Here is a 24,712-nt window from a genome sequence, read left to right as displayed (position 1 = left end):
CTCATCCATCTGAGTGGGTCATGGTCGGATACCAATCTAAACTTACGTCCTAACAGAGAGTACCGTAACGTGTCCACCACCCACTTTATGGTCAAGCACTCCTTCTCTATGACCGAATAATTCCTCTCACATGAGAACAGCTTGCTACTCAGGTTTAGAATAGGGTGCTCCTCCAGTGTATCTCCTGGGAAAGGACTGCTCCCAAACCGACATCTGAGGCGTCCGTTTGGAGCACAAATTCTTTCTTAAAGTCGGGGGCAACCAAGACCGGTTGCTTAAACAGAGCCCCTTTCATTTTTTGAAAGGCCGTCTCTGCCTCTTCAGACCATTTGACCATTGCCGATTTTGTCCCCTTAAGGAGGTAAGTCAGGGGTGCGGCCATCATGGCGAAGTTTGGGATGAACCTCCTGTAGTAGCCCACAATCCCCAAGAAGGCTCTAACTTGTTTTTTTGACAGCGGCCTCGGCCAGGTTTGGATTGCCTCCACTTTACTGATTTGGGGTTTGATCTCGCTTCTCCCCACTAAATAACCCAGGTATTTGGCTTCTTCTTTTCCCATGGCACTTTTCTTCGGGTTTATTGAAAACCCCTTCTTCCTCAGAGCATCAAACACCGTCTGGACCTTCTCCAGATGACTCTCCCAGTCTGGGCCGAAGGTAACAATATCGTCCAGGTATGCTGCGGCGTATTTCTTATGGGACGCAAGGATTCGATGCATGGCTCTCTGGAAGGTTGCAGGGGCCCCCTGCAGTCCAAACGGCATCCGGACATACTGGAAGCATCCGTCAGGTGTAGAAAACGCAGTCTTCTCCTTGCCTCCCTGTGCCATGGGGATCAACCAATATCCCTTCGTCAAAGCCAAGGTGGTTATGTACCTTGCTGGCCCAAGTCTCTCGATCAGCTCATCGACACGTGGAATGGGATATGCATCGAATTTGGAGACCTTATTCCGATAGTCATTGCAGAATCTCCATTCACCATTGGGCTTTGGGACCAAGACAATCGGGCTCAACCAACTGCTCTTGGATTCTTCAATGACTCCGAGTTTCAGCATACGAGCCACCTCTTTGGAGATCAACTCTCGTCGGGCCTCCGGTATCCGATAGGGCTTCAAGTTCACTCGCACATGTGGCTCCGTCAGAACCTCGTGTTGTATGACCCTTGCGAGGCCCAGCAATTCAGAGAACAGATCCCTATTCCTCTGCAGCAACTCCTGACACTGCTGTTTTTGGGCCTTCGTTAGCGTATTCGCTATTGCGATCCCTCCAACCTCACCTTCTGATTTGGCCAGCAAGCATGGAGCTTCCACCGCCTCTCTGTCCTACCACGGCTTGATGAGATTGACGTGGTATATCTAGTATGGCTTACGCCGTCCCGGTTGGTGAACCTTATAATTCACTTCACCATCCTTTTTCACCATCTCATACGGTCCTTGCCACTTGGCCAAGAACTTGCTTTCCACGGTTGGAATCAGAACAAGGACTTGTCACCAGGAATGAATTGCTGCACTCTGGCTAAGCGGTTGTAGACCATGGCCTGCGCCTCTTGTGCCTGGAGATGTTCTCTTACGATGGGCATCACCTTCGCAATCCTCTCCTGCATCAGAGCGACGTGCTCGATGACGCTCCTGTGGGGCGTGACCTCAGCTTCCCAGGTTTCCTTTGCTACATCCAGGAGACCCTGCGGATGTCGGCCATACAGGAATTCAAATGGCGAGAACCCCATAGAGGCCTGTGAAACCTCTCGGATGGAGAACAACAGATACGGTAGGGGACAGTCCCATTCTCTACCATCCTTTTCTATGGCCTTCCTCAGCATACTCTTCAGAGTTTTATTAAACCTTTCCACAAGGCCATCTCTCTGAGGATGGTATACTGAAGTCCTCAGCTGAGAGATTTGCAGGACCTTGCACAATTCCCTCATCACCTTACTCATAAAGGTTGTTCCCTGGTCAGTCAGGATCTTCCTTGGTAACTCTGTCCGGGAGAAAACATGGACTAACTCATGAGCTATACTCTTGGCGCAGGAGTTTCTCAGCGGGATCGCTTCAGTACAGCGGGTGGCATAGTCTAATATGACCAATATATATTGACGCCCACGAGTAGGTTTAACCAGGGGACCGACCAAGTCCATAGCAATTCTGTCAAATGGCACTTCAATAATGGGCAATGGCACGAGAGGACTTCGAAAGTGAGAGGTTAACTGGCAATTAGGGTAGAACGTGCAATACTTTAATATTTCCCGGTGACACCCAGGCCAATAGAACCTCTGCCCGATCCATTTCTTTTCCACTCCGAGATTTCCCCCAAGATATGTGAATGGGTGATGTCCAACACTTTCCATCTATAGGGACCCGGCACTATTAACTGTTCCACAAGCTCCTTCCTCACTTTCGTGACCCGGTCCAACAACTCCCCACTCATCATAAAATAGGGAAACCTTGTGTCAGCCCCTGGCTCCTGTGCAACCCCATTTATGACTGTGACATTATTAAAGGCTTCCTTCAAAGTTAGATCCCTATGTTGGGCAGACCCAAAATTCTCGCTGGTCACCCCCTAATTCCGGAATGTCAGATTCAGGGGACACTACCTCCTCATCCCCCACCAGGACACAAAAGGGAAACCCATCTGGCTCTGGGTGTGGTGATACCTCATCAGGGTTAACTGGTTTCTTATCCGAGCCAGCAAAGCCGGAACCCTTCCCCCACAGATCCCAAAGTAAACAAAAGTCCCGGCCTATAATAATAGGGTGCAACAAGTTCTGAACGACGCCGACCTCATGGGCCTCAGTACCGTGGGCCGTTTCAATGTCCACTCTGGCCATGGGGTAGTTCTTAGCATCATCATGAATGCACCGTATGTCAACCTTTTTCCCTGGGATCAGTTGAAGAGGAAGGGTGGCCCTCACAAGGGTCACCAGACTCCCGGAGCTCTTAGTGCTTACATGCACTAGAGAAACACTCTGGGTTGCATCACAGAGGCCAGCCATCTCTGTGACACATACCTCCAATTGACTATGCGACCATTAGCCACCTTACAATAAGGAAACAGTTTTTACCTCATCTCTATGGATCTTAAGAGTCCAAACATAACACTTACTTGAGGAAATCAGTCTCACGTTGAATTCTCATACTCTGTGTACTTGTCAAACTCTTCCGAACAATAGATTCTGATGTCCCATTAAGCTGAAGTAGAAATTAAATGATGAAGTATAAATATCAGTAATATTAGAGCAGAGATGTCTAACCTGTACCCCTGGCGCCAGATGTGGTCTCCGATGCCAGACAGGTAATTTAAGGAAGCAAATCTGGTAAAACTGTTCTGCCTATTATAGACCATGAATGCTATTTTCTCGTCAATGCTCTGTGATGGGCTCTTTGAAAAGGCAATTTGAATACTTAAATTCCCAGAGGAGCATGGCATGATCTATAAATCTCCTTATGCTGACTTTCTATAAGGAGAAACTTAACCACTTAGACCCCGTCAGAGGATTCTCACCCAGCCAAACCAGTTCTCCTGCTGTGCACTGATGAGGTGCAAATACCAGGAAACATGTGTCTGCAAATGGAGTAACTGGTTTGGCTTCCTATCCTAAGTCATCTGGTATGGTACTTTAAAGGGTAGATATTGGCTTTTAGGATGGCTACATTCAATAGGTGGCGCTTAAGTTCCTGTCCTCTTCCTTTATGAAGATGTGAATGTCATGCCAAACCCCATCATAACCTGCATTAGGCATTACATAGTGCATTGGTTTTACTAGCATTGCTCATTTAAAGGGGTATTCCCATAAAGGACATTTATGGGCTATTCAAATGATATAAAATACATGTCTTAGGCACTGCACTCCCCAGAAGATTAGGCAACATGGAGAAGTGTCTGTGCAAGTGTGTATCTCCCTCCATTACAGTTTATTGTTTATCATTTAGTTTATGAAAAACTCAACTTTTTACCAACTCCATTGAACTACAACTCTGACAGCTATGAGCACTTGTGCCCCCTTATCTCCTTTTCTCTGCAATGTCACAGGGTAGAAAGGGGTTCCTCTTCTCTCAAAAGATGGGAGTGCCAGAAAAGAAACTTTCACTCATCAGACCTTTGAGGCATACATTGTAGCTGCACTTTTATTTGTTTTTTCCTAAATGAACAGTACAAGTGATGATAAGAAACTTTGTAATGTTTCTTATTTGAGAAATATGCCTGTTTCCCAACTATTAGTCCTTTCATTTCTCCTGCACTCATTGCTCACCACTCTAAAAAAAACTGCTCAAATCTGTCTACAGATCTGTCTGTAGTGAGGGAAAATTATACCTGTTGCACAAAGAAGTAACTGAAGAGGGGTGGTGATTGCAGGGAAACAAAAGCATAAAAGCATAAGGGCTTCTAGATCAGAGGGAAAAACTGGTAAAAATGCAGGATACAAGTCGTTTAACGGCCAGAAATGATTCCGCATACACACAAGACAGTACAGTTGCAGGTACACTTTATATTTCTCAAGTCATAATACACATTCACACAGTGGCCGGGCGCTAGGAGCACTGACTTGTTCTTTATGCTCTGTACCTGAGATCTCTGGGTCGGAAGTGCAGACAGCGGCTCTTCTCCTTGGCTAAGTTTACCTAGACGACTATTCATAAATCTTGGACCTGTGAAGGACTTGTTGCTGGAGTTACCATCTGTTTCATGGTCTGGAAAAAATTAAGACCACTAAAACATACTAAAATAATTATAGTTGACTTATGTTGATTGCACAAATAGATATATACACATATCTATATATGCTTTATCTATCTATAAATTATATTATGTACAGTACAGACCAAAAGTTTGGACACACCTTCTCATTTAAAGATTTTTCGATATTTTCATGACTATGAAAATTGCACATTCACACTGAAGGCATCAAAACTATGAATTAACACATGTGGAATTATATACTTAACAAAAAAGTGTGAAACAACTGAAAATATGTCTTATATTCTAGGTTCTTCAAAGTAGCCACCTTTTGCTTTGATGACTGCTTTGCACACTCTTGGCATTCACTTGATGAGCTTCAAGAGGTAGTCACCGGAAATGGTTTTCACTTCACAGGTGTGCCCTGTCAGCTTTAATAAGAGGAATTTCTTGCCTTATAAATGGGGTTGGGACCATCAGTTGTGTTGTGCAGAAGTCTGGTGGATACACAGCTGATAGTCCTACTGAATAGACTGTTAGAATTTGTATTATGGCAAGAAAAAAGCAGCTAAGTATAGAAAAATGAGTGGCCATCATTACTTTAAGAAATGAAGGTCAGTCAGTGCGAAAAATTGGGAAAACTTTGAAATTTTCCCCAAGTGAAGTTGCAAAAACCATCAAGCGCTACAAAGAAACTGACTCACATGAGGACCGCCCCAGGAAAGGAAGACCAAGAGTCACCTCTGCTTCTGAGGATAAATTTATCCGAGTCACCAGCCTCAGAAATCACGGGTTAACAGCAGCTCAGATTAGAGACCAGGTCAATGCCACACAGAGTTCTAGCAGCAGACACATCTCTACAACAACTGTTAAGAGGAGACTTTGTGCAGCAGGCCTTCATGGTAAAATAGCTGCTAGGAAACCACTGCTAAGGACAGGCAACAAGCAGAAGAGACTTGTTTGGGCTAAAAAACACAAGGAATGGACATTAGACCACTGGAAATCTGTGCTTTGGTCTGATGAGTCCAAATTTGAGATCTTTGGTTTCAACCACCGTGTCTTTGTGCGACGCAGAAAAGGTGAACGGATGAACTCTACATGCCTGGTTCCCACCGTGAAGCATGGAGGAGGAGGTGTGATGGTGTCTGGTGCTTTGCTGTTGACACTGTTGGGGATTTATTCAAAATTGAAGGCATACTGAACCAGCATGGCTACCACAGCATCTTGAAGCGGCATGCTATTCCATCCGGTTTGCGTTTAGTTGGACCATCATTTATTTTTCAACAGGACAATGACCCCAAACACACCTCCAGGCTGTGTAAGGGCTATTTGACCAAGAAGGAGAGTGATGGGGTGCTACGCCAGATGACCTGGCCTCCACAGTCACTAGACCTGAACCCAATCGAGATGGTTTGGGGTGAGCTGGACCGCAGAGTGAAGGCAAAAGGCCCAACAAGTGCTAAGCATCTCTGGGATCTCCTTCAAGATTGTTGGAAGACCATTTCCGGTGACTACCTCTTGAAGCTCATCAAGAGAATGCCAAGAGTGTGCAAAGCAGTCATCAAAGCAAAAGGTGGCTACTTTGAAGAACCTAGAATATAAGACATATTATCAGTTGTTTCACACTTTTTTGTTAAGTATATAATTCCACATGTATTAATTCATAGTTTTGATGCCTTCAGTGTGAATGTACAATTTTCATAGTCATGAAAATACAGAAAAATCTTTAAATGAGAAGGTGTGTCCAAACTTTTGGTCTGTACTGTATATATTTTTTTTATCTGTATCCATACCCCTCGCTCTATTTCTCGTCGTCAATTTTCTAAGTCTATATATTTATAAAGGTGCTATTGATATGAAATTCTCACCAAATGTCAGTAACAACCCATCCAATCCACACAGACAAAGAAATCAAACCATAGGTATCCATAAATTACATTATGTGTAATAATGAGAAATGTCACAGGGAAAAAATACTGAACACGCTTACTGAAATGTAATTAATACTTCGCACAAAAGCCTTTGTTGGTGATGACAGCTTCAAGACACCTCCTGTATGGAGAAACTAATCGCATGCATTGCTCAGGTGTGATTTTGGCCCATTCTTCCACACAAACACTCCTCAAATCCTGAAGGTCCCGTGGGCTCCTTCTATGAACTCTGAAGCTTTAGTTCCTCGCATACATTTTCTATTGGATTCAGGTCAGGTGATTGGTTGGCCCATTCTAGCAGCTTTATTTTATTTCTCTGAAACCAATTGAGTTGCCTTGGCTGTGTGTTTGAGATAATTGGCTTGCTGAAATGTTCACCCTTGTTTCATCTTCATCATCCTGGTAGGTGCCAGCAATTTTTTTTCAAGAATGTCTCAGTACATTTGTCCATTCATCCTTCCTTCAATTAGATGAAGTTTGCCAGTGAAGTATGGTGAAAAACTGTCCCACACCATGATGTTCCCACCTCCAAACTTCACAGTTGATATAGTGTTTTGGGGGTGATAAGCAGTGCATTTTGGTCTCCAAACATGGTGTGTATTATGGCATCCAAAGAGTTCAATTTTGGTCTCATCTGACAATTCTCCCAGTATTTCACAGGCTTGTCTAAATGTTGGTGAGCAAACTTTAAAGGAGCTTGAACATGCTTTTAGTTCAGCAAAGGAGCCTTGTGTGGGGAGCGTGCATACAGGCCCTGGAGGTTAAGTGCATTATTATATTGTTTTATTTTTCAAATGAACAGTTCATTCAGGAGTCACATATATGTCAGTCTGGGCTCACCCTAACAGATTACAGTCCTTTCTCCTGGAGCAAACTTTACACGCAGGAAAAGTACGGTTTTACCAGTCTTGGTATCACCTTCAGCCTGAGCTATAAAAACTTCTAAATGTTTCTCTGTAGTTCCAATACACAAACTCCTCAGCTTTATTAGCTGACCCGTGCATTCTCCATTCAGAGAGAGACTCTGGCTTGTCTCTCTCCCAGCTACAGCTCACATTTTGGCTAGTCACTCATCAGCTTCAACACACTCCACTCTACTTAACATCCAGCAGACTGACACAAGGTGAACCAATTTTCTAGTTCTTAGTCAAAGCTAGCCAGGTGCATCTAATTGATCTGATTAACAGGTATACTGCATACAGTCATGGCCAAAAGTTTTTAGATTGACACAAATTTTGATTTTCACAATGTTTGCTCTCTCACTGTTTTTAGATCTTATAGTCAGAAGTTTCTATGGTTACTGAATTACAATTAAAAGCATTTCAGAAGGTTTGAAACTTTTGACAAATACATCAAGTTTATGGAAAGACTCAACATTTACAGTGTTGAACCTTTTTTTTCAAGATATCTGCCCTCCGTCCTGGCAGATGGATATCAGCTTCTAGGCAAAATTCTGACTGATGGCAACACATTCTTGCTTGATCAGTGCTTGGGGTTTATCACAATTTCTGTGTCTTTGTTTGTCCACCCGCTTGTTGAAGATTGATCACAGGTTCACAATGGCATTGAGATCTAGGGAATTTCCAGGCCATGGAACCAAAATGTCAATGTTTTGCTTACTGAGCCACTTCGTTACCACTTTTGCCTTGTGACACAGTGTCCATCATGCTGGAAAAAGCATTGTTCATCACCATATTACTCCTGGATCGTTGGTAGAAGTTGCTCTTGGAGGATTTTTAAATAACATTCTTTATTCACGGCAGTGTGCCTAGGCAAAATTGTGAGCGAGGCCATACCATGGATCAAAATCAACCCCACACATTAATGATCTCAGGACGCTTTACTCATGATAGCTTTCACCTTTTCTTCTCTGGATACTCATTCTTCCAGATGTCCCAAACAGTCTGAAGGGGGCTTCATAAGAGAAAATAATTTTTACCCCAATCCTCTGCAGTCCAATCCCTGTACTTCCTCCAGAATGTCAGATTGCACTTAATGTTTTTTGGAGACAGTCCTGGCACTTGCTGGACTTTCTCGGTTGCCCCAAAGCTTTCTTCCCAGCAATTGAACCTTACTATTTTAAGTTTTTGATGTTCCAATAAATAATTTATTTAGAGGCAATCTTACAAACAGCAATGTCCTTGCCTGTAAAGCCCTTTTCATGCAAAGAAATGATGACTGCATGTATTTCCTTGTAAGTAACCATGGTTAACAGAAGAAAACAATGATTTCAAGCAACCAGTCTGCTCTTATAATTCAAAAACCATGACAGCTTGATATCAGCTGCTTTGCCCTCATTAACACTTTCTCCTGAGTTAACAAGGAGCTCAGCAGCATTATGTAAGTAGGTCATTTTGTGGCAGGGCTGACATCAAGGGAAATGGGGTTTTTGTAATTAGTAGCATTTTCATGGCAAAGAAAAACTTTGCATTTTTTTGCATCTCCGATCACTCGTCATAATAATCTAGGGAGCTAATGCAAATTGCCACTATAAAAACTGGAGCAGCAAGCTTTGTGAAAACCTAAATTTGTATCGGTCTTAAAACTTTTGGCCAGGACTGTATAAACTGCATACATAGATATGTGATATATTGCTGCTCCTTGTAGTAAATTGTACCTCCTTTAGTTTTTGTAGTTTCATCCCAGGCTGATGATCTCTGTAATGTGACATCTTTCTTCTTCGGCTTTGAAGGAGAAATGATTTTATCCTAAAATATAGAGAATGTACTGTACAAATATTTAAAAGTAAAGTGCTGCGGTATATGTGGCACTAAATAAATAAAATGAATATTAAATATTAAGTTTTATTGTATCCTGTAATGGAATTGTATATCTTTATTTATTGTACCTCAAATTAGGGTACTGTAACATGTGACTCCCAGTATTCTTAGAGGACTCTAAACAAGGTCCCTAGACCAGCTGGATGGTGCAAAGTAATCATAGAAGATCACGGTTGTCACTTGCTAAAAAATTGCAATTCAATGCAATTCTCAGGGCTGACTTTGTGGACACTAGTTATTTGCCAATCTGTGAAGTCATATTTCCCACACAAGAAAACTTTTACAACTTCACATCTATTACCTTACCTGTTAAGCAAGTTCTTTTAGGAATTTTCTATGTCGTGAAGTTCTTGATGGTCCAGTAAATAATATACTTAAGGGCAACCTTACAAGCAGCAATGTCCTCGCCTGTAAAGCCCTTTTCACGCAAAGCAATAAGATTGCACGTTTCCCTGTTCACACACACATACATTTTAGATCACTAAGGCCCAAGAGATTATGATATAGGAACTGCACTGGGAGAGACTATACTGCGGAGATCAATCAATGCATCCTGGTCAGACACAAGAAAAATTGATTATACAACTTCACATCTATTACCTTACCTGTTTAGCAAGTTCTTTTAGGAAGTTTTCGTCGTTGTCTTCATCGGATGAATCTTCCTCTGGAGGAACGTATTCCACCATGAAAACTTTAGTCACTGTCCCACTTTCTCGCCCATCTCTAAATGGTAGAACAATAATAATTAGGATAGATACTTAATCAGTTACTACCAGTTAGTCATACTCCCACATCACAAACTAAAGATCGTTCAGTAATAAAAAGTTATAATAATATAAATGTCTTCTCTTCTCTCTCACCCCTCCAGAGCTAATATATATGACAGACCAGTTTGGGAAAGAGATGGGGCTTAGTGATACCCCACTGGTTTCAGTAAACCAGATGAGCCAAACTTAGTACATTCCCCATCCTGTCTCCAACTAATAAAAGAAGGGACCACGAGATGGACCTTTTTATCTCAGAAGGTTTTGAAGACACTACAACAGAAGGTTGTACAAGGACATAGGTAGAAAATATTCAGGCAAAATCTCCAAAAAACTGGTTGATGTCCTCACATATCACAGGTTAAGACATCTGCAAAACGGGGACCCTTATGTAGCTCTACAGTACATGGTGATCACTATTAATGGGTACAAAAAAGGGGGTTGAGCAGTTTCATTAGAAATTGTTTTTGTATCTAAATAGGTTTCAAACAGTGGTCATAGCACCATTTTGTATACAACTCCCTATATAGACACAGGAGTAAAAAGTGGCTGCGGCAGCCACTAGAGGGAGCTCAGGAGCTTACTGCTTTATCTTCTATATATAACAGTAATAACAGCCTGCAGTGAGCTCATGTGCCCCCTCTAGTGGTGGAAGCAGAGAACCGCAACATTGTTTTGTTATCCTGGGGTTATCAAAAAAAATGCGTTAGAGCAGGGAATATTTTAGGTAAAAAATACCAATTATTGACCTGTTATATTCCTTAGCTCTGGTGGTCCTTGACAATGTTTGTTTAATTTGCTGCAGGAATCACGTACTTTACAATTATGTGACCGCTGATTCCATTCACTGGCCTCAGCAGTAATATCTGCATGCACAGCAAGAGGCCGCTGATGCCACTGATTGCCTGCAGCGGTCACATTGATGCATTGGTCATGGACACAGAATCAAAATTAACACAGACTAGCAGAAACCAATTGGTCAGAGAGAAGTGGGAAAATGAATTTTATTTTTTACTCTATTACATTTCCAGATCTTGCTAGGATACATGGAAGACCTATATAAAAGAGATCAATGTAGGCTATGAGCCCAGGAGAGGAATCACACTAGGCAGGTTCCCAGCAAAGAGAATCGCCTTATTGTGGCTGCCGGGTACACATGAATTGGCCAAATTATGCGCTAAGTATCTTCATTTCCACCTATTTCCTAGAGCAGTAATGCAATTCTAATTTCATATATTTCACGTTTGCATACTATAGCACTACAGAGTGCAGCTTTAATTTGTTAGTTATATATGGAGATGGCTACTCTTAGTATGCACATGTTCACACCTGTTTTATGTTTGAAAGTGACAGTCAGTCTTTGCTATTTATCTGATCAGAATGTGATCAGAGTAGGATCTGATTTTCTGAAGGGTGGAAGACAAAAAAAAACATTTCTCCACCTTCTCCATTATGTCAGTCCGTGAAAATTGATGTCATCTGAGTGCGGTCCGATTTTTTTCATGGACCCATAAACATGGATGGGCGAGTGACAGCCTATTCTTTTTTTTTTTAAATCAGATATTTTTTATTAAAATACTTTTTTAACATTACACATAAACAACAGTGAGGCATCACCAAACTGGCAGTGGCTCTCGAAACCCACCCATTCCCCTTCCCCCCACCCATTACAGCCCCAAGAACCATATGACAAGAGCAAATTTTGTTATTACAGACCGTGTACTATCATATAGCTTATCTGACTGTTAAAGCATTGATAATTTGATCCATGGATACAGAGCATAGCATCCGACAATCAGTAATTAGTTATACAGAATATGGGAGACCACAACATTTCAACCTCAAGTGATGTTTAAAATAGACATAACATGATGACCATGAAACATGCTCCATTTACCCCAAATTTTGTCAAATTTACGTATAGCCTTCCGCTTTTTGTACACTCCCTCTTCTAATCTTAATAAAAGACGCATTCTATCCAAGAATTCCTGGAACCTGAGAGGGGAGGGATCCAGCCAATGTGCAGCTATAAGCTTTCTGACCTGGTATAGAGTCCTCTTAACAGCTATTATTTCATCCTCTTCACATCCTATTATTTCTACAAGGCCTAATACACACACTTTAGGATATAGGGGTAAATTACACTCAAACACATTATTAATGTATTGCACACACTCATTCCAGAATACAGTGACCCTCCTACACATCCACATCATATGCATAAGATATGCATATGCTCCTTCCTCTCCACATTTTGGACACGTACTGTCATTCCTTACCCCAATGCGCTGTAGAAATTCGGGGGTTCTATATACTCTATGCAATAAGTACAACTGTGAAAGTCTATGTGCCTCACATGTAGATAATGTCGGGACACTCTCCACCACATTATTATTATTATTATTATTTATTATTATAGCGCCATTTATTCCATGGCGCTTTACATGTGATAGGGATATACATAACAAAAGCATTTACATAATCTTAACAAAACGAGTCAGCGACTGGTACAGGAGGAGCGAGGACCCTGCCCGCGAGGGCTCACAGTCTACGAGGGATGGGTGAGGATACAGTAGGTGAGGGTAGAGCTGGTCGTGCAGTGGTGTTTACTGCAGGTTGTAGGCTTGTCGGAAGAGGTGGGTCTTCAGGTTCCTTTTGAAGGTTTCCACGGTCGGCGAGAGTCTGATATGTTGGGGTAGAGAGTTCCAGAGTAGGGGGGAAGCACGGGAGAAATCTTGTATACGAGTGTGGGAGGAGGAGATAAGAGGGGAGTAGAGCAGGAGATCTTGTGAGGATCGGAGGTTGCGTGCAGGTAAGTACCGGGAGACTAGGTCACAGATGTATGGGGGAGACAGGTTGTGGATGGCTTTGTATGCCATGGTTAGAGTTTTGAACTGAATTCTCTGGGCAATAGGGAGCCAGTGAAGGGATTGACAGAGAGGAGAGGCCGGGGAATAGCGGGGGGACAGGTGGATTAGTCGAGCAGCAGAGTTTAGGATAGATTGGAGAGGTGCAAGAGTGTTGGAAGGGATGCCACGGAGCAGGAGGTTGCAGTAGTCGAGGCGGGATATGATGAGGGCATGCACTAGTGTTTTTGCAGAGTCTTTGCTGAGGAATGCACGGATCCGGGAGATGTTTTTGAGTTGGAGTCGGCAGGAGGTGGAAAGGGCTTGAATATGTGGTTTGAAGGAGAGATCAGAGTCCAGGGTTACCCCAAGGCAGCGAGCTTGTCTTCCCATTCCTCTGAGGATATAGTACCAATGTCGCGTTCCCACCTCTCCTTAACATTTAAGGGTCTGTCCCACTGAAATTGCTGCATAAGTATCCCGTAAATTCTGGAAATCATTCCCTTCCCACTTCTATGGCATAATAGTGTATTAAACAGTATATGATGTTGGATTTTACTCTGCATATGTCGCGGCTGTACAAACCATGCATGCCTCATTTGGAGATATAAGTAGAAACTAGTTTGTGGGACACAATATTCTTCTTTCATCTGCTGGAACGATTTAAATATTTCCCCCTCTAATATTTGCGCCACATTAGTTATTCCCAATTTTTCCCATATTCCGAATCCTTTCAATTTATGGATCTCTGGAAGGCCCGCATTATGCCACAACGGGGTAAATGGGGTAAAGCCTTTCATTCCCAACAACAATTTGATTTTCTGCCACGTTTTCCCCATAAGTGTTAGGGTCGGGAGGTGTCGTCTAGCATCCCACCCCGAGATTCCTGTTTCTAAAAAGGAGATAATTGGCAGATTGTGTGAAAGTAGACGTATCAGTTTATCCAGGTTCCCCCGGACCAACCAGAGTTGTTGAGTCTGAGAGGCCAGAAAGTATATCCATGGATTAGGTGCGGCTAGTCCCCCCTGATCTTTGGGCCTTTGAAGTGTATCCAAACTGATTCTGGCCACCCCTTTTTTCCAGATCAATTCCTGAAATAGTGCTTGAAACTTATAAAATATTCTCATGGGGATCCAAACAGGTGAATTATGAAGGATATATAATAATTGGGGCATTAACACCATTTTAATTAGGTTAGTTCGACCTACCACTGATAAGGGAAGTTTGCTCCAAGTATTGGCCTTTTGTTGAAATCTGGTAAGCAGCTCAAGTAAATTTAAAGGAATATAATCTCCGATAGATGCGGTCACTCTAACTCCGAGATATTTGAATTCCCGCACAACCTTCAAGCTGGTACTCCCTACCCTAGTATTATGAGACAAACCATCAACTGGCATAAGGACTGATGTGTCCCAATTAATCCGTAAGCCAGAATGATCTCCAAACTCCGTTATTAAATTCATAGCCGTCATCAGAGATTGCTCCGTGTCACCCAGAAACAACAGAAGGTCGTCGGCATATAGGGCCACCCGCTCCTCCAGTGTTTTGTAACAGAACCCCTGAATTTCACTGCTGGAACGAAGCTTAACAGCCAACGGCTCCACAGCCAGGGCGAATAGTAGGGGGGACAACGGGCAGCCTTGACGCGTGCCTCTACCCATTTCAATGTTACCAGAAAGATTGCCATTAATTCGAATCCGAGCTACCGGATCGTTATATAAAAGCTGTACCCAGGCCCGAAATTCAGCGCCAAACCCCATCTTTCTCAAAACAGCCCATAAATACTCCCATTCGACACTATCAAAAGCCTTAGCGGCATCAAGCGATAGCACTGCCCTACCACCCACATTGTGTGGCTGCATTTGTAGATTAAGAAAAAGCCGACGCAAATTAATTGCCGTTGACTTGGCCGGTATAAATCCAGTCTGGTCTTCTGCAACCAGATGTGTAATAACCGCCACCAATCTGGTAGCCAGGACCTTAGCTAAAATTTTTACATCTACCGAGAGTAAGGATATTGGCCTATATGATTCAGGGTTTAGTGCATCCTTTCCAGGTTTTGGCAAAAGAACTATGTTAGCCTCCCTCATTGAAGTCGGCAAGGCCCCCCTCTCCATTGCTTCCTTAAAGACTTCCAGTAACCTGGGAAGTAACACCCCCCCCAGCCTCCTTATAAATTTCCGCAGGGATCCCGTCAGCACCAGGGGCCTTGTTATTTTGAAAGTCTTTTAAAGCTTCCTGCATCTCCTCCAGGGTGATTGGTGCATCTAGTTGCTCTCTTTGGCTATCTGTTAAGCATGGTATTTGCATATCATGAAGGTATAGATCTATGTCCCTTTGCGCGTTAGTCTGTTTGGAGGCATATAATTGTCTGTAAAACTGAAAAAATTCTTCCATTATAGCTTTTGAGTCAGTAATTACCACACCCTTAGTATCCCTGATAGCTGCAATCATAGGAGCCCCAGTCTGGGCCTTGGCTATAGTGGCCAGCAAGTGCCCTGCACTCTCTCCCTCCACATAAAACTGCTGTTTAAGAAAGAATCGTTTATATTCTGCTAGTTTCAATATATGATCATTTAGTGTAACCTGTGTCCGTGTCCAGTGTTCCCTATTCTCTATGCTTGGGGACCCAACATACCTCTGTTCCAATATGTCTACTTCTCTCCGCAACTCCTGGGTACGAGCCCTGTTTTTGGATTTGATCATGGAAATCTCCTTAATCAGGATCCCCCTTAAGAACGCCTTCATGGTTTCCCATACCATATTTAAAAGAGCAGAGCCTATGTTGTCTTTAAAGAAATAATCCAATTTACCTACTAAATCCAACTGTTCCCCAAACACGTCCAGCCAGTAGGGATTAAACCTCCACAGTGCCCTTCTGTTTATGGTGCCAGAATCTACCCCCAAAACTACCAATAATGGAGAATGATCAGATAACATTCTTGTGCAGTATTCCACTTTAGTAACTAGAGGAACTAGATGACTATTTCCCAGAGCCAGGTCAATTCTGGACAGAGAGGAATAGGATGCCGAGTAACATGAATACTGCTTAACATTTGGGAATCGAGCCAGCCACACATCTACCAAGCTAATTTCCTGCAGGACCCTTGCCAATGATGTCTCTTGAGCAGCCCCTCCCTCCACATTACCCCTATACTTATCAAGCTCAGCATGTAGATACATATTAAAATCACCGATGACTAACAGGGGTATGGTAGCAAATTCCGTTATCCACTGGAATAGTTGGGCAAAGTCTGTATAGAGAAAGGTGGAGGAACATATAGAGCGATTAGGCAAATTCTAAGTCCAGCCACTCTGCACACTAGACATACATACCTACCCTCCCTGTCACAGATACTTCTTTCACATTTAAAGGGTAAATTCAGATGAATCAATATACTAACCCCCCTAGAGTAAGTACTATGTGTAGAATGATAGGCCGGCCCCCTCCAAAGCTTGCTCAGTGCCGTAGCGGCCTCCATATTGCAATGCGTCTCTTGCAGACAGATTATCGAATCCCGATATTCCTTAAGATATTTAAGCACCGCAAATCTTTTGTTGTGATCTCCCATACCTCTGACATTTAGGCTATGTGCCCACGATGCAGAAATGAAGCAGAAAATTTCTGCAGCATTTTTGCATCTCCCTGGCAGAAAAAAACGCATGCAGATTGTGCATGCGTTTTTCCTGCAGAATACATGCGGATCCACATGCGGGTTCACATGCGTTTCCGCATGCAGATTGACAAGCGCTTTCCAGGCGATAGCATCACTTGGAAAGTGCTTGACAACTAGGTCACACTGTATAAATCCATGCAAACAGCATGGATTTATACAGTGTGAACCGTAAAAATTAAAACAAATAAAGCTATACTCACCCCCGAGGCCCCGGCGAGTGCTGCAGCGCTGCTTCCTGTCTGGTTCCCGGCTGCCGGCATATCGCGAGACAGAGCGGTGAAGGGCCTGCGGTCACATGACTGTGACGTCACCGAAGGTCCTTCAGCGCTGCTGGCATTCAGAGAGAAGACGCCGGACAGGTGAGTATAAACTTTATTTGTTATTTTATACTTTTTTTACAGGTACAATGGTACCCAGGTCTGGATGAGAGTCTCCTCTCCTCCAGAACTGGGTACCATCCGCACATAGAGACGCATAGAAGCCGCTTGTACAAATGTACAGTCGTGGTTTCTATGCGTCTCAATGCAAGTCAATGGAAGGAGTTCCGCTGCGCTTCCGCAAAATTAAATGACATGCTGCGGATTTTTGTATGCAGCATAAACGCTGCGGAAAAATCCGCAGCATGTGCATAGAACATGCGGAATCCCCTTGGGGACCATGGGGTGCGGATTACCTAGCGTTTTACAAGCGTTTCCGCTGCGGAAATTCCGCAGCATAAACGCTTGAAAAACGCTACATGGGCACACAGCCTCAAGGATACTACATTAATCTGCTTGACCATGTTTTAACGATTGAAAATGGACTGTCACATGCACCCCCCCGCACCCACTCGTACGTCTGACCATCAAGATTATAGTATTGTAATAATACACAGTCTGCACCAAACACAGTAAATTCTGTTCTTTTACCCCCCCCCCCCCCCCTTAATCAAATGAATACCAACAGCCGTACTATGTAGAGTCTGGTGTTTAGCCTCATGCAGCCTAGTAGGCCTTAAGCACACGAGGCGCCGTAACATAAGTTGCATCAGAGACTCCCTCAATTCCCCCCCACACAACGTTCCCAGAACATTCAAACGGCAGAGTGTCTTATCCCTGCTTATACATTGTAGGTGAAACCAGCACCTCAACAACTATATAAGTATATTGGCCTGCCCAAGGTATATATGAGAGCCAGGTTATAAGCAGTATACAATAACTGTAAAATAACAATCATAACATTTATGAACATAGATTCAGTAGGCAACAGAGGAGTATTATCCACTAGGATTCAAAATCCCTGGATTATTATATTATATTCTGTCAAGAATCTTCTCAAAATTGGCGTCAGCCCGCCCGGATCTGTCTCTCTTTTAAGTCCAGCCACTTTGCAGCCTTCTTTGGTGAATCAAAGAAATGAGTTTCACCCAGTGCTGTGACTCGCAGCCGTGCAGGATATAGCATTGCATAGGGTACTTGAAGTGTTCTCAGTCTGCGCTTGACATCTTGAAATTGGGCGCGTCTCCTTTGAACCTCCACCGAAAAATCAGGATAGAAGGACACTCTCGCCCCCTCTATACATAAATCGTTAGCCGACCGCGCCAATTGCAGGATTTTATCTCTATCACGAAAATGCAGCATTTTAATTAAGACTGTACGTGGCAGTGCCCCAGGTGGTGGAGGTCTGGTGGGACCCTGTGTGCCCTCTGCCAGCCTATTCTTGAAAGCAAATTGCGCATGCTGCAATCTTTTTCCTCCGACCATCCGGTCTGAGGAAAAAAAAATCGGACATGTGCACAGCCTCATAGAATAACATTGGTACGAGTGCTATCTGTCAAAACCACGGATAGCACTCATCCGATTAAAATGGTCGTCTGCACGAGCCCCAACAGTCACTGCACCACCATTCCCCCCATACAGGTACATCACGTCCAGTTTTTCAACTTTTAAAAAGCATGGTGAAAAAAAATATAAAGTTTTGTACAATTAGCTACTTTTTACTAGTTTTTGTACAAATTGTGACTTTTTGGGACCTAGTTTTGGGAGTTTAGCTTTTGGGACTTAGTTTACGTTTCTAGATAATTTGTGGTCCGCAGGTTAGTAGAGGTTTATCCTAACCAACCTGTGGTGACTTACCTGCTGAGAGCCACAGCCTTAAGAGTTATTTTACCATCCGGTAATGTAAATGGTCCTCGATATTTCACCGTGGTGTTTTCAGGGTGACGGGTCTTCTTTAAGAAGTCTGGCTTGTTCCCATCAAGTGTATAGAATATGGAAACATCTGGAGTATCTAAAAGTGTATGCAGGAGAAAAGAAAAGAAATATTACTGGAGATCCTGCCAAGCGACGAAACGTGCAGTGAATCTAATATTTTATCTCTGTGATATCAGATCACAAGCTGCGCTCCACAAGGTTCAGTGATATCAGTGTGGATCCAAAATACCATCCATATCAACACTTGTTAACATAAAAAAATGGAGGAAAATGGCCCATCCATGTTTCTTAACAATTTTCTTCTTTATTGAATATTCCTGGTAAAATACATAATAAAAGTCCATGACATGATAACTAAACAGACGCGTTTCTGGTGTTACTATGCCCCTAATCGTAGGGTTAAACATGGTATCATAGGAAAAGTATTTAAAACCTAAACAACCAATCACGTGTGGACCTACATCGCTATTTAACAATTAATAACAGGTAAAATGTAGACTGTTGTATAAAATATACATCAATTACCACTACCATGGAAATCGTACACGTCAAACTCTGCCCGTGGGCCAAATTTGGCTCGCAGGGTGATTATATTTAGCCCGCAACACCAGAACCACCATCCTGATGTGGGGCCTTTATTCTGTATGAAGGACTATGTGAGGCCATTATTCTGTATGGAGGACTATGTGGGGCCCATTATTCTGTATGGAGGACTATGTGGGGCCCATTATTCTGTATGGAGGACTATGTGGGGCCCATTATACTGTATGGAGGACTATGTAGGGCCCATTATACTGTATGGAGGACTATGTGAGGCCCATTATTCTGTATGGAGGACTATGTAGGGCCCATTATTCTGTATGGAGGACTATGTGGGGCCCATTATTCTGTATGGAGGACTATGTGGGGCCCATTATACTGTATGGAGGACTATGTAGGCCCCATTATACTGTATGGAGGACTATGTGGGGCCCATTATTCTGTATGGAAGACTATGTGTGGCCCATTATACTGTATGGAGGACTATGTGGAGCCCATTATTCTGTATGGAGGACTATGTGGGGCCCATTATTCTGTATGGCGGACTATGTGGGGCTCATTATACTGTATGGAGGACTATGTAGGGCCCATTATACTGTATGGAGGACTATGTGGGGCCCATTATTCTGTATGGAGGACTATGTGGGGACATTACACGGTATGGAGGACTATGTGGGGCCCATTATTCTGTATGGAGGACTATGTGGGGCCCATTATTCTGTATGGAAGACTATGTGGGGCCCATTATTCTGTATGGAAGACTATGTGGGGCCCATTATACTGTATGGAGGACTATGTGGGGCCCATTATACTGTATGGAGGACTATGTGGGGCCCATTATTCTGTATGGAAAACTATGTGGGGCCCATTATACTGTATGGAAGACTATGTGGGGCCCATTATTCTGTATGGAGGACTATGTGGGGCCATTATACTGTATGGAGGACTATGTGGGGCCCATTATACTGTATGGAGGACTATGTGGGGCCCATTATACTGTATGGAGGACTATGTGGGGCCAATTATATTGTATGGAGGACTATGTGGGGCCCATTATTCTGTATGGAAGAATATGTGGGGCCCATTATACTGTATGGAGGACTATGTGGGGCCCATTACACTGTATGGAGGACTATGTGGGGCCCATTATTCTGTATGGAAGACTATGTGGGGCCCATTATACTGTATGGAGGACTATGTGGGGCCCATTACACAGTATGGAGGACTATGTGGGGCCCATTATACTGTATGGAGGACTATGTGGGGCCCATTACACAGTATGGAGGACTATGTGGGGCCCATTACACAGTATGGAGGACTATGTGGGGCCCATTATTCTGTATAGAAGACTATGTGGGGCCCATTATACTGTATGGAGGACTATGTGGGGCCCATTATACTGTATGGAGCACTATGTGGGGCCCATTATACTGTATGGAGGACTATGTGGGGCCCATTATATTGTATGGAGGACTATGTGGGGCCCATTATATTGTATGGAGGACTATGTGGGGCCATTATTCTGTATGAAGGACTATGTGGGGCCATTATTCTGTATGAAAAGCTATGCGGGGCCATTACACTGTATGGAGGACTGTGTGGGGCCCATTATTCTGTATGGAAGACTATGTGGGGCCCATTATACTGTATGGAAGACTATGTGGGGCCCATTATACTGTATGGAGGACTATGTGGGGCCCATTATTCTGTATGGAAGACTATCTGGGGCCCATTATACTGTATGGAGGACTATGTGGGGCCAATTATACTGTATGGAGGACCATGTAGGGCCCATTATACTGTATGGAGGACTATGTAGGGCCCATTATACTGTATGGAGGACTATGTGGGGCCCATTATTCTGTATGGAGGACTATGTAGGGCCCATTATACTGTATGGAGGACTATGTGGGGCCCATTATACTGTATGGAGCACTATGCGGGCCATTATTCTGTATGGGGGGCTATGTGGGGCCATTATTCTGTATGAAAAGCTATGCGGGGCCATTATACTATATGGAGGACTATGTGGGGCCATTATACTGCATGTAGGACTATGTGGGGCCCATTATACTGTATGGAGGACTATGTGGGGCCCATTATACTGTATGGAGGACTATGTGGGGCCCATTATTCTGTATGGAAGACTATGTGGGGCCATTATACTGTATGGAGGACTATGTGGGGCCATTATACTGTATGGAGGACTATGCGGGGCCATTATACTGTTTAGAGGACTATGTAGGGCCCATTATTCTGCATGGAGGACTATGTGGGGCCCATTATACTGTATGGAGGACTATATAGGGTCCATTATACTGTATGGATGACTATGTAGGGCCCATTATACTGTATGAAGGACTATGTAGGGCCCATTATACTGTATTGAGGACTATGTAGGGCCCATTATACTGTATGGCGGACTATGTAGGGCCCATTATACTGTATGGAGGACTATGTGGGGCCCATTATACTGTATGGAGGACAATGTGGGGCCCATTATAATGTATGGATGACCATGTGGGGCCCATTATTCTGTATGGAGGATTATGTGGGACCCATTATTCTGTATGGAGGACTATGTGGGGCCCATTATTCTGTATGGAGGATTATGTGGAGCCCATTATACTGCATTTCGGACTATGTGGGGCCATTATTCTGTATGGAGGACTATGTGGGGCCCATTATTCTGTATGGAGGACTTTGTGGGGCCATTATTCTGTATGGAGGACTATGTGGGGCCATTATTCTGTATGGAAGACTATCCGGGGCCCATTATACTGTATGGAAGACTATGCGGGGCCCATTATACTGTATGGAAAACTATGCGGGGCCCATTATACAGTATGGAGGGCTATGTGGGGCCATTATACTGTATGGGGGACTATGTGAGGCCCATTATTCTGTATGGAAGGCTATGTGGGGCCCATTATTCTGTATGGAGGACTATGTGGGGCCCCTTATACTGTATGGAGGGCTATGTGGGGCCATTATTCTGTATGGAGGACTATGTGGGGCCCATTATTCAGTATGAAAAGCTATGTAGGGGCCATTATACTATATGGAGGACTATGTGGGGCCATTATACTGTTTAGAGGACTATGTGGGGCCATTATACTGTATGGAGGACTATGTGGAGCCCATTATTCTGTATGAAGGACTATGTGGGAACCATTATACTGTATGGAGGATTATGTGGGGCCATTATACTGTATGGAGGACTATGTGGGGCCATTATACTGTATGGAGGACTATGTGGGGCCCATTATACTGTATGGAGGACTATGTGGGGCCCATTATACTGTATGGAGTACTATGTGGGGCCATTATACTGTTTAGATGACTATGTGGGGCCATTATACTGTATGGAGGGCTTTATGGGGCCCATTATTCTGTATGGAGGACTATGTAGGGCCCATTATTCTGTATGAAAAGCTATGTGGGGCCATTATACTGTTTGGAGGACTATGTGGTGCTATTATACTGTATGGAGGACTATGCGGGCCCATTATTCTGAATGGAGGGCTACGTGGGGCCCATTATTATGTATGGAGGACTATGTAGGGCCTATTATTCTGTATGAAAAGTTATGTGGGCCATTATACTGTGTAGAGGACTATGTGGGGCCATTATACTGTATGGAGGACTATGTGGGGCCATTATACTGTATGGAAGACTATGTGGGGCTATTATACTGTATGGAGGACTATGTGGGGCCATTATACTGTACGGAGGACTATGTGGGGCCCATTATACTGTATGGAGGACTATGTGGGGCCATTATACTGTGTGGACGGCTATGTGGTGCCCATTATTCTGTATGGAGGGCTATATGAGGCCATTATACTGTATGGAGGACTATGTGGTGCCCATTATACTGTATGGAGGACTATGTGGGGCCATTATACTGGATGGAGGACTATATGGGACCCATTATTCCGTATGGAGGACTATGTGAGGCCCATTATTCTGTATGGAGGGCTATGTGGGGCCCATTATTCTGTATGGAGGGCTATGTGGGGCCCATTATTCTGTATGGAAAGCTATGTGGGGCCCATTATTCTGTATGGAAAGCTATGTGGGGCCCATTATTCTGTATGGAAGACTATGTGGGGCCATTATACTGCATGGAGGACTATGTGGGGCCATTATACTATATGGAGGACTATGTGGGGCCATTATACTGTATGGAGGACTATGTGGGGCCATTATACTGTATGGAGGATTATGTGGGGCCATTATAGTGTATGGAGAACTATGTGGAGCCATTATACTGTATGGGGGGCTATGTTGGGCCCGTTATTCTGTATGGAAAGCTATGTAGGGCCCATTTTTCTGTATGGAAGACTATGTGGGGCCATTATACTGTATGGAGGACTATGTGGAGCCATTATACCGTATGGAGCACTATGTGGGGCCATTATACTGTATGGAGGACTATATGGGGCCATTATACTGTATGGAGGACTATGTGGAGCCATTATACTGTATGGAGGGCTATGTGGGGCCCATTATTCTGAATGGAAAGCTATGTAGGGCCATTATTCTGTATGGAGGACTATGTGGGGCCATTATACTGTATGGAGGGCTATGTGGGGCCCATTATTCTGTATGGAAAGCTATGTGGGGCCCATTATTCTGTATAGAAGACTATGTGGGGCCATTATACTGTATGGAGGACTATGTGGGGCCATTATACTGAATGGAGGACTCTGTGGGGCCATTATACTGAATGGAGGACTCTGTGGGGCCATTATACTGAATGGAGGACTCTGTGGGGCCATTATACTGTATGGAGGATTATGTGGGGCCATTATACTGTATGGAGGACTATGTGGAGCCATTATACTGTATGGAGGGCTATGTGGGGCCCATTATTCTGTATGGAATGCTATGTGGGGCCATTATTCTGTATGGAAGACTATATGGGGTCATTATACTGTATGGAGGACTATGTAGGGCCCAGTATTCTGTATGAAAAGCTATGTGGGGCCATTATACTGTTTAGAGGACTATGTGGGGCTATTATACTGTATGGAGGACTATGCGGGGCCCATTATTCTGCATGGAGGTGTAGAGTCGGCGTCTCTGCCTCCTGCCGGGCAGAGACGCCGATCCCCTCACCGCCGCGACTCCAGTCCGGCGTACTTCGGCGCTCCTGCTACTTCCGCCCGGGTGCGCGCACCATGCGCAGTTCCCCGGGCGCTGTACTTAGGGCGAGCGCGCCGTCCTAATGAGTCCCCGGCCAATGGCCGGAGGACTGCCCTTATATAAGGCACCTCCCCCAAAATGGAGGTGCCTGTGCAAGATTG

The 24,712-nt window shown here is 43.9% G+C and overlaps 1 protein-coding gene across 4 annotated transcripts in view; it reads right to left on the bottom strand.

Annotated features, from left to right (window-relative positions):
- Window positions 1-24,712, bottom strand: part of DZANK1 (double zinc ribbon and ankyrin repeat domains 1) — a 72,314-nt gene that overhangs the window by 41,836 nt on the left and 5,766 nt on the right. For all 4 annotated transcript variants that reach the window (XM_073672476.1, XM_073672478.1, XM_073672479.1 and 1 more), the window contains exons 3-7: window positions 18,783-18,936; window positions 9,987-10,104; window positions 9,219-9,309; window positions 4,560-4,684; window positions 3,099-3,184 (exon numbers count right to left, since the gene is read on the bottom strand). In XM_073672476.1, coding sequence (XP_073528577.1) covers window positions 3,099-3,184; window positions 4,560-4,684; window positions 9,219-9,309; window positions 9,987-10,104; window positions 18,783-18,936 — 574 coding nt within the window. The remainder of the gene's footprint in view (window positions 1-3,098; window positions 3,185-4,559; window positions 4,685-9,218; window positions 9,310-9,986; window positions 10,105-18,782; window positions 18,937-24,712) is intronic.

Source organism: Phyllobates terribilis, unplaced genomic scaffold (assembly GCF_046119375.1).
Source record: "Phyllobates terribilis strain yellow unplaced genomic scaffold, ASM4611937v1 Scaffold_3__8_contigs__length_932513732, whole genome shotgun sequence".
Classification (NCBI taxonomy): Eukaryota; Metazoa; Chordata; class Amphibia; order Anura; family Dendrobatidae; genus Phyllobates; species Phyllobates terribilis.
This window is presented reverse-complemented; position numbering and strand designations above follow the sequence as displayed.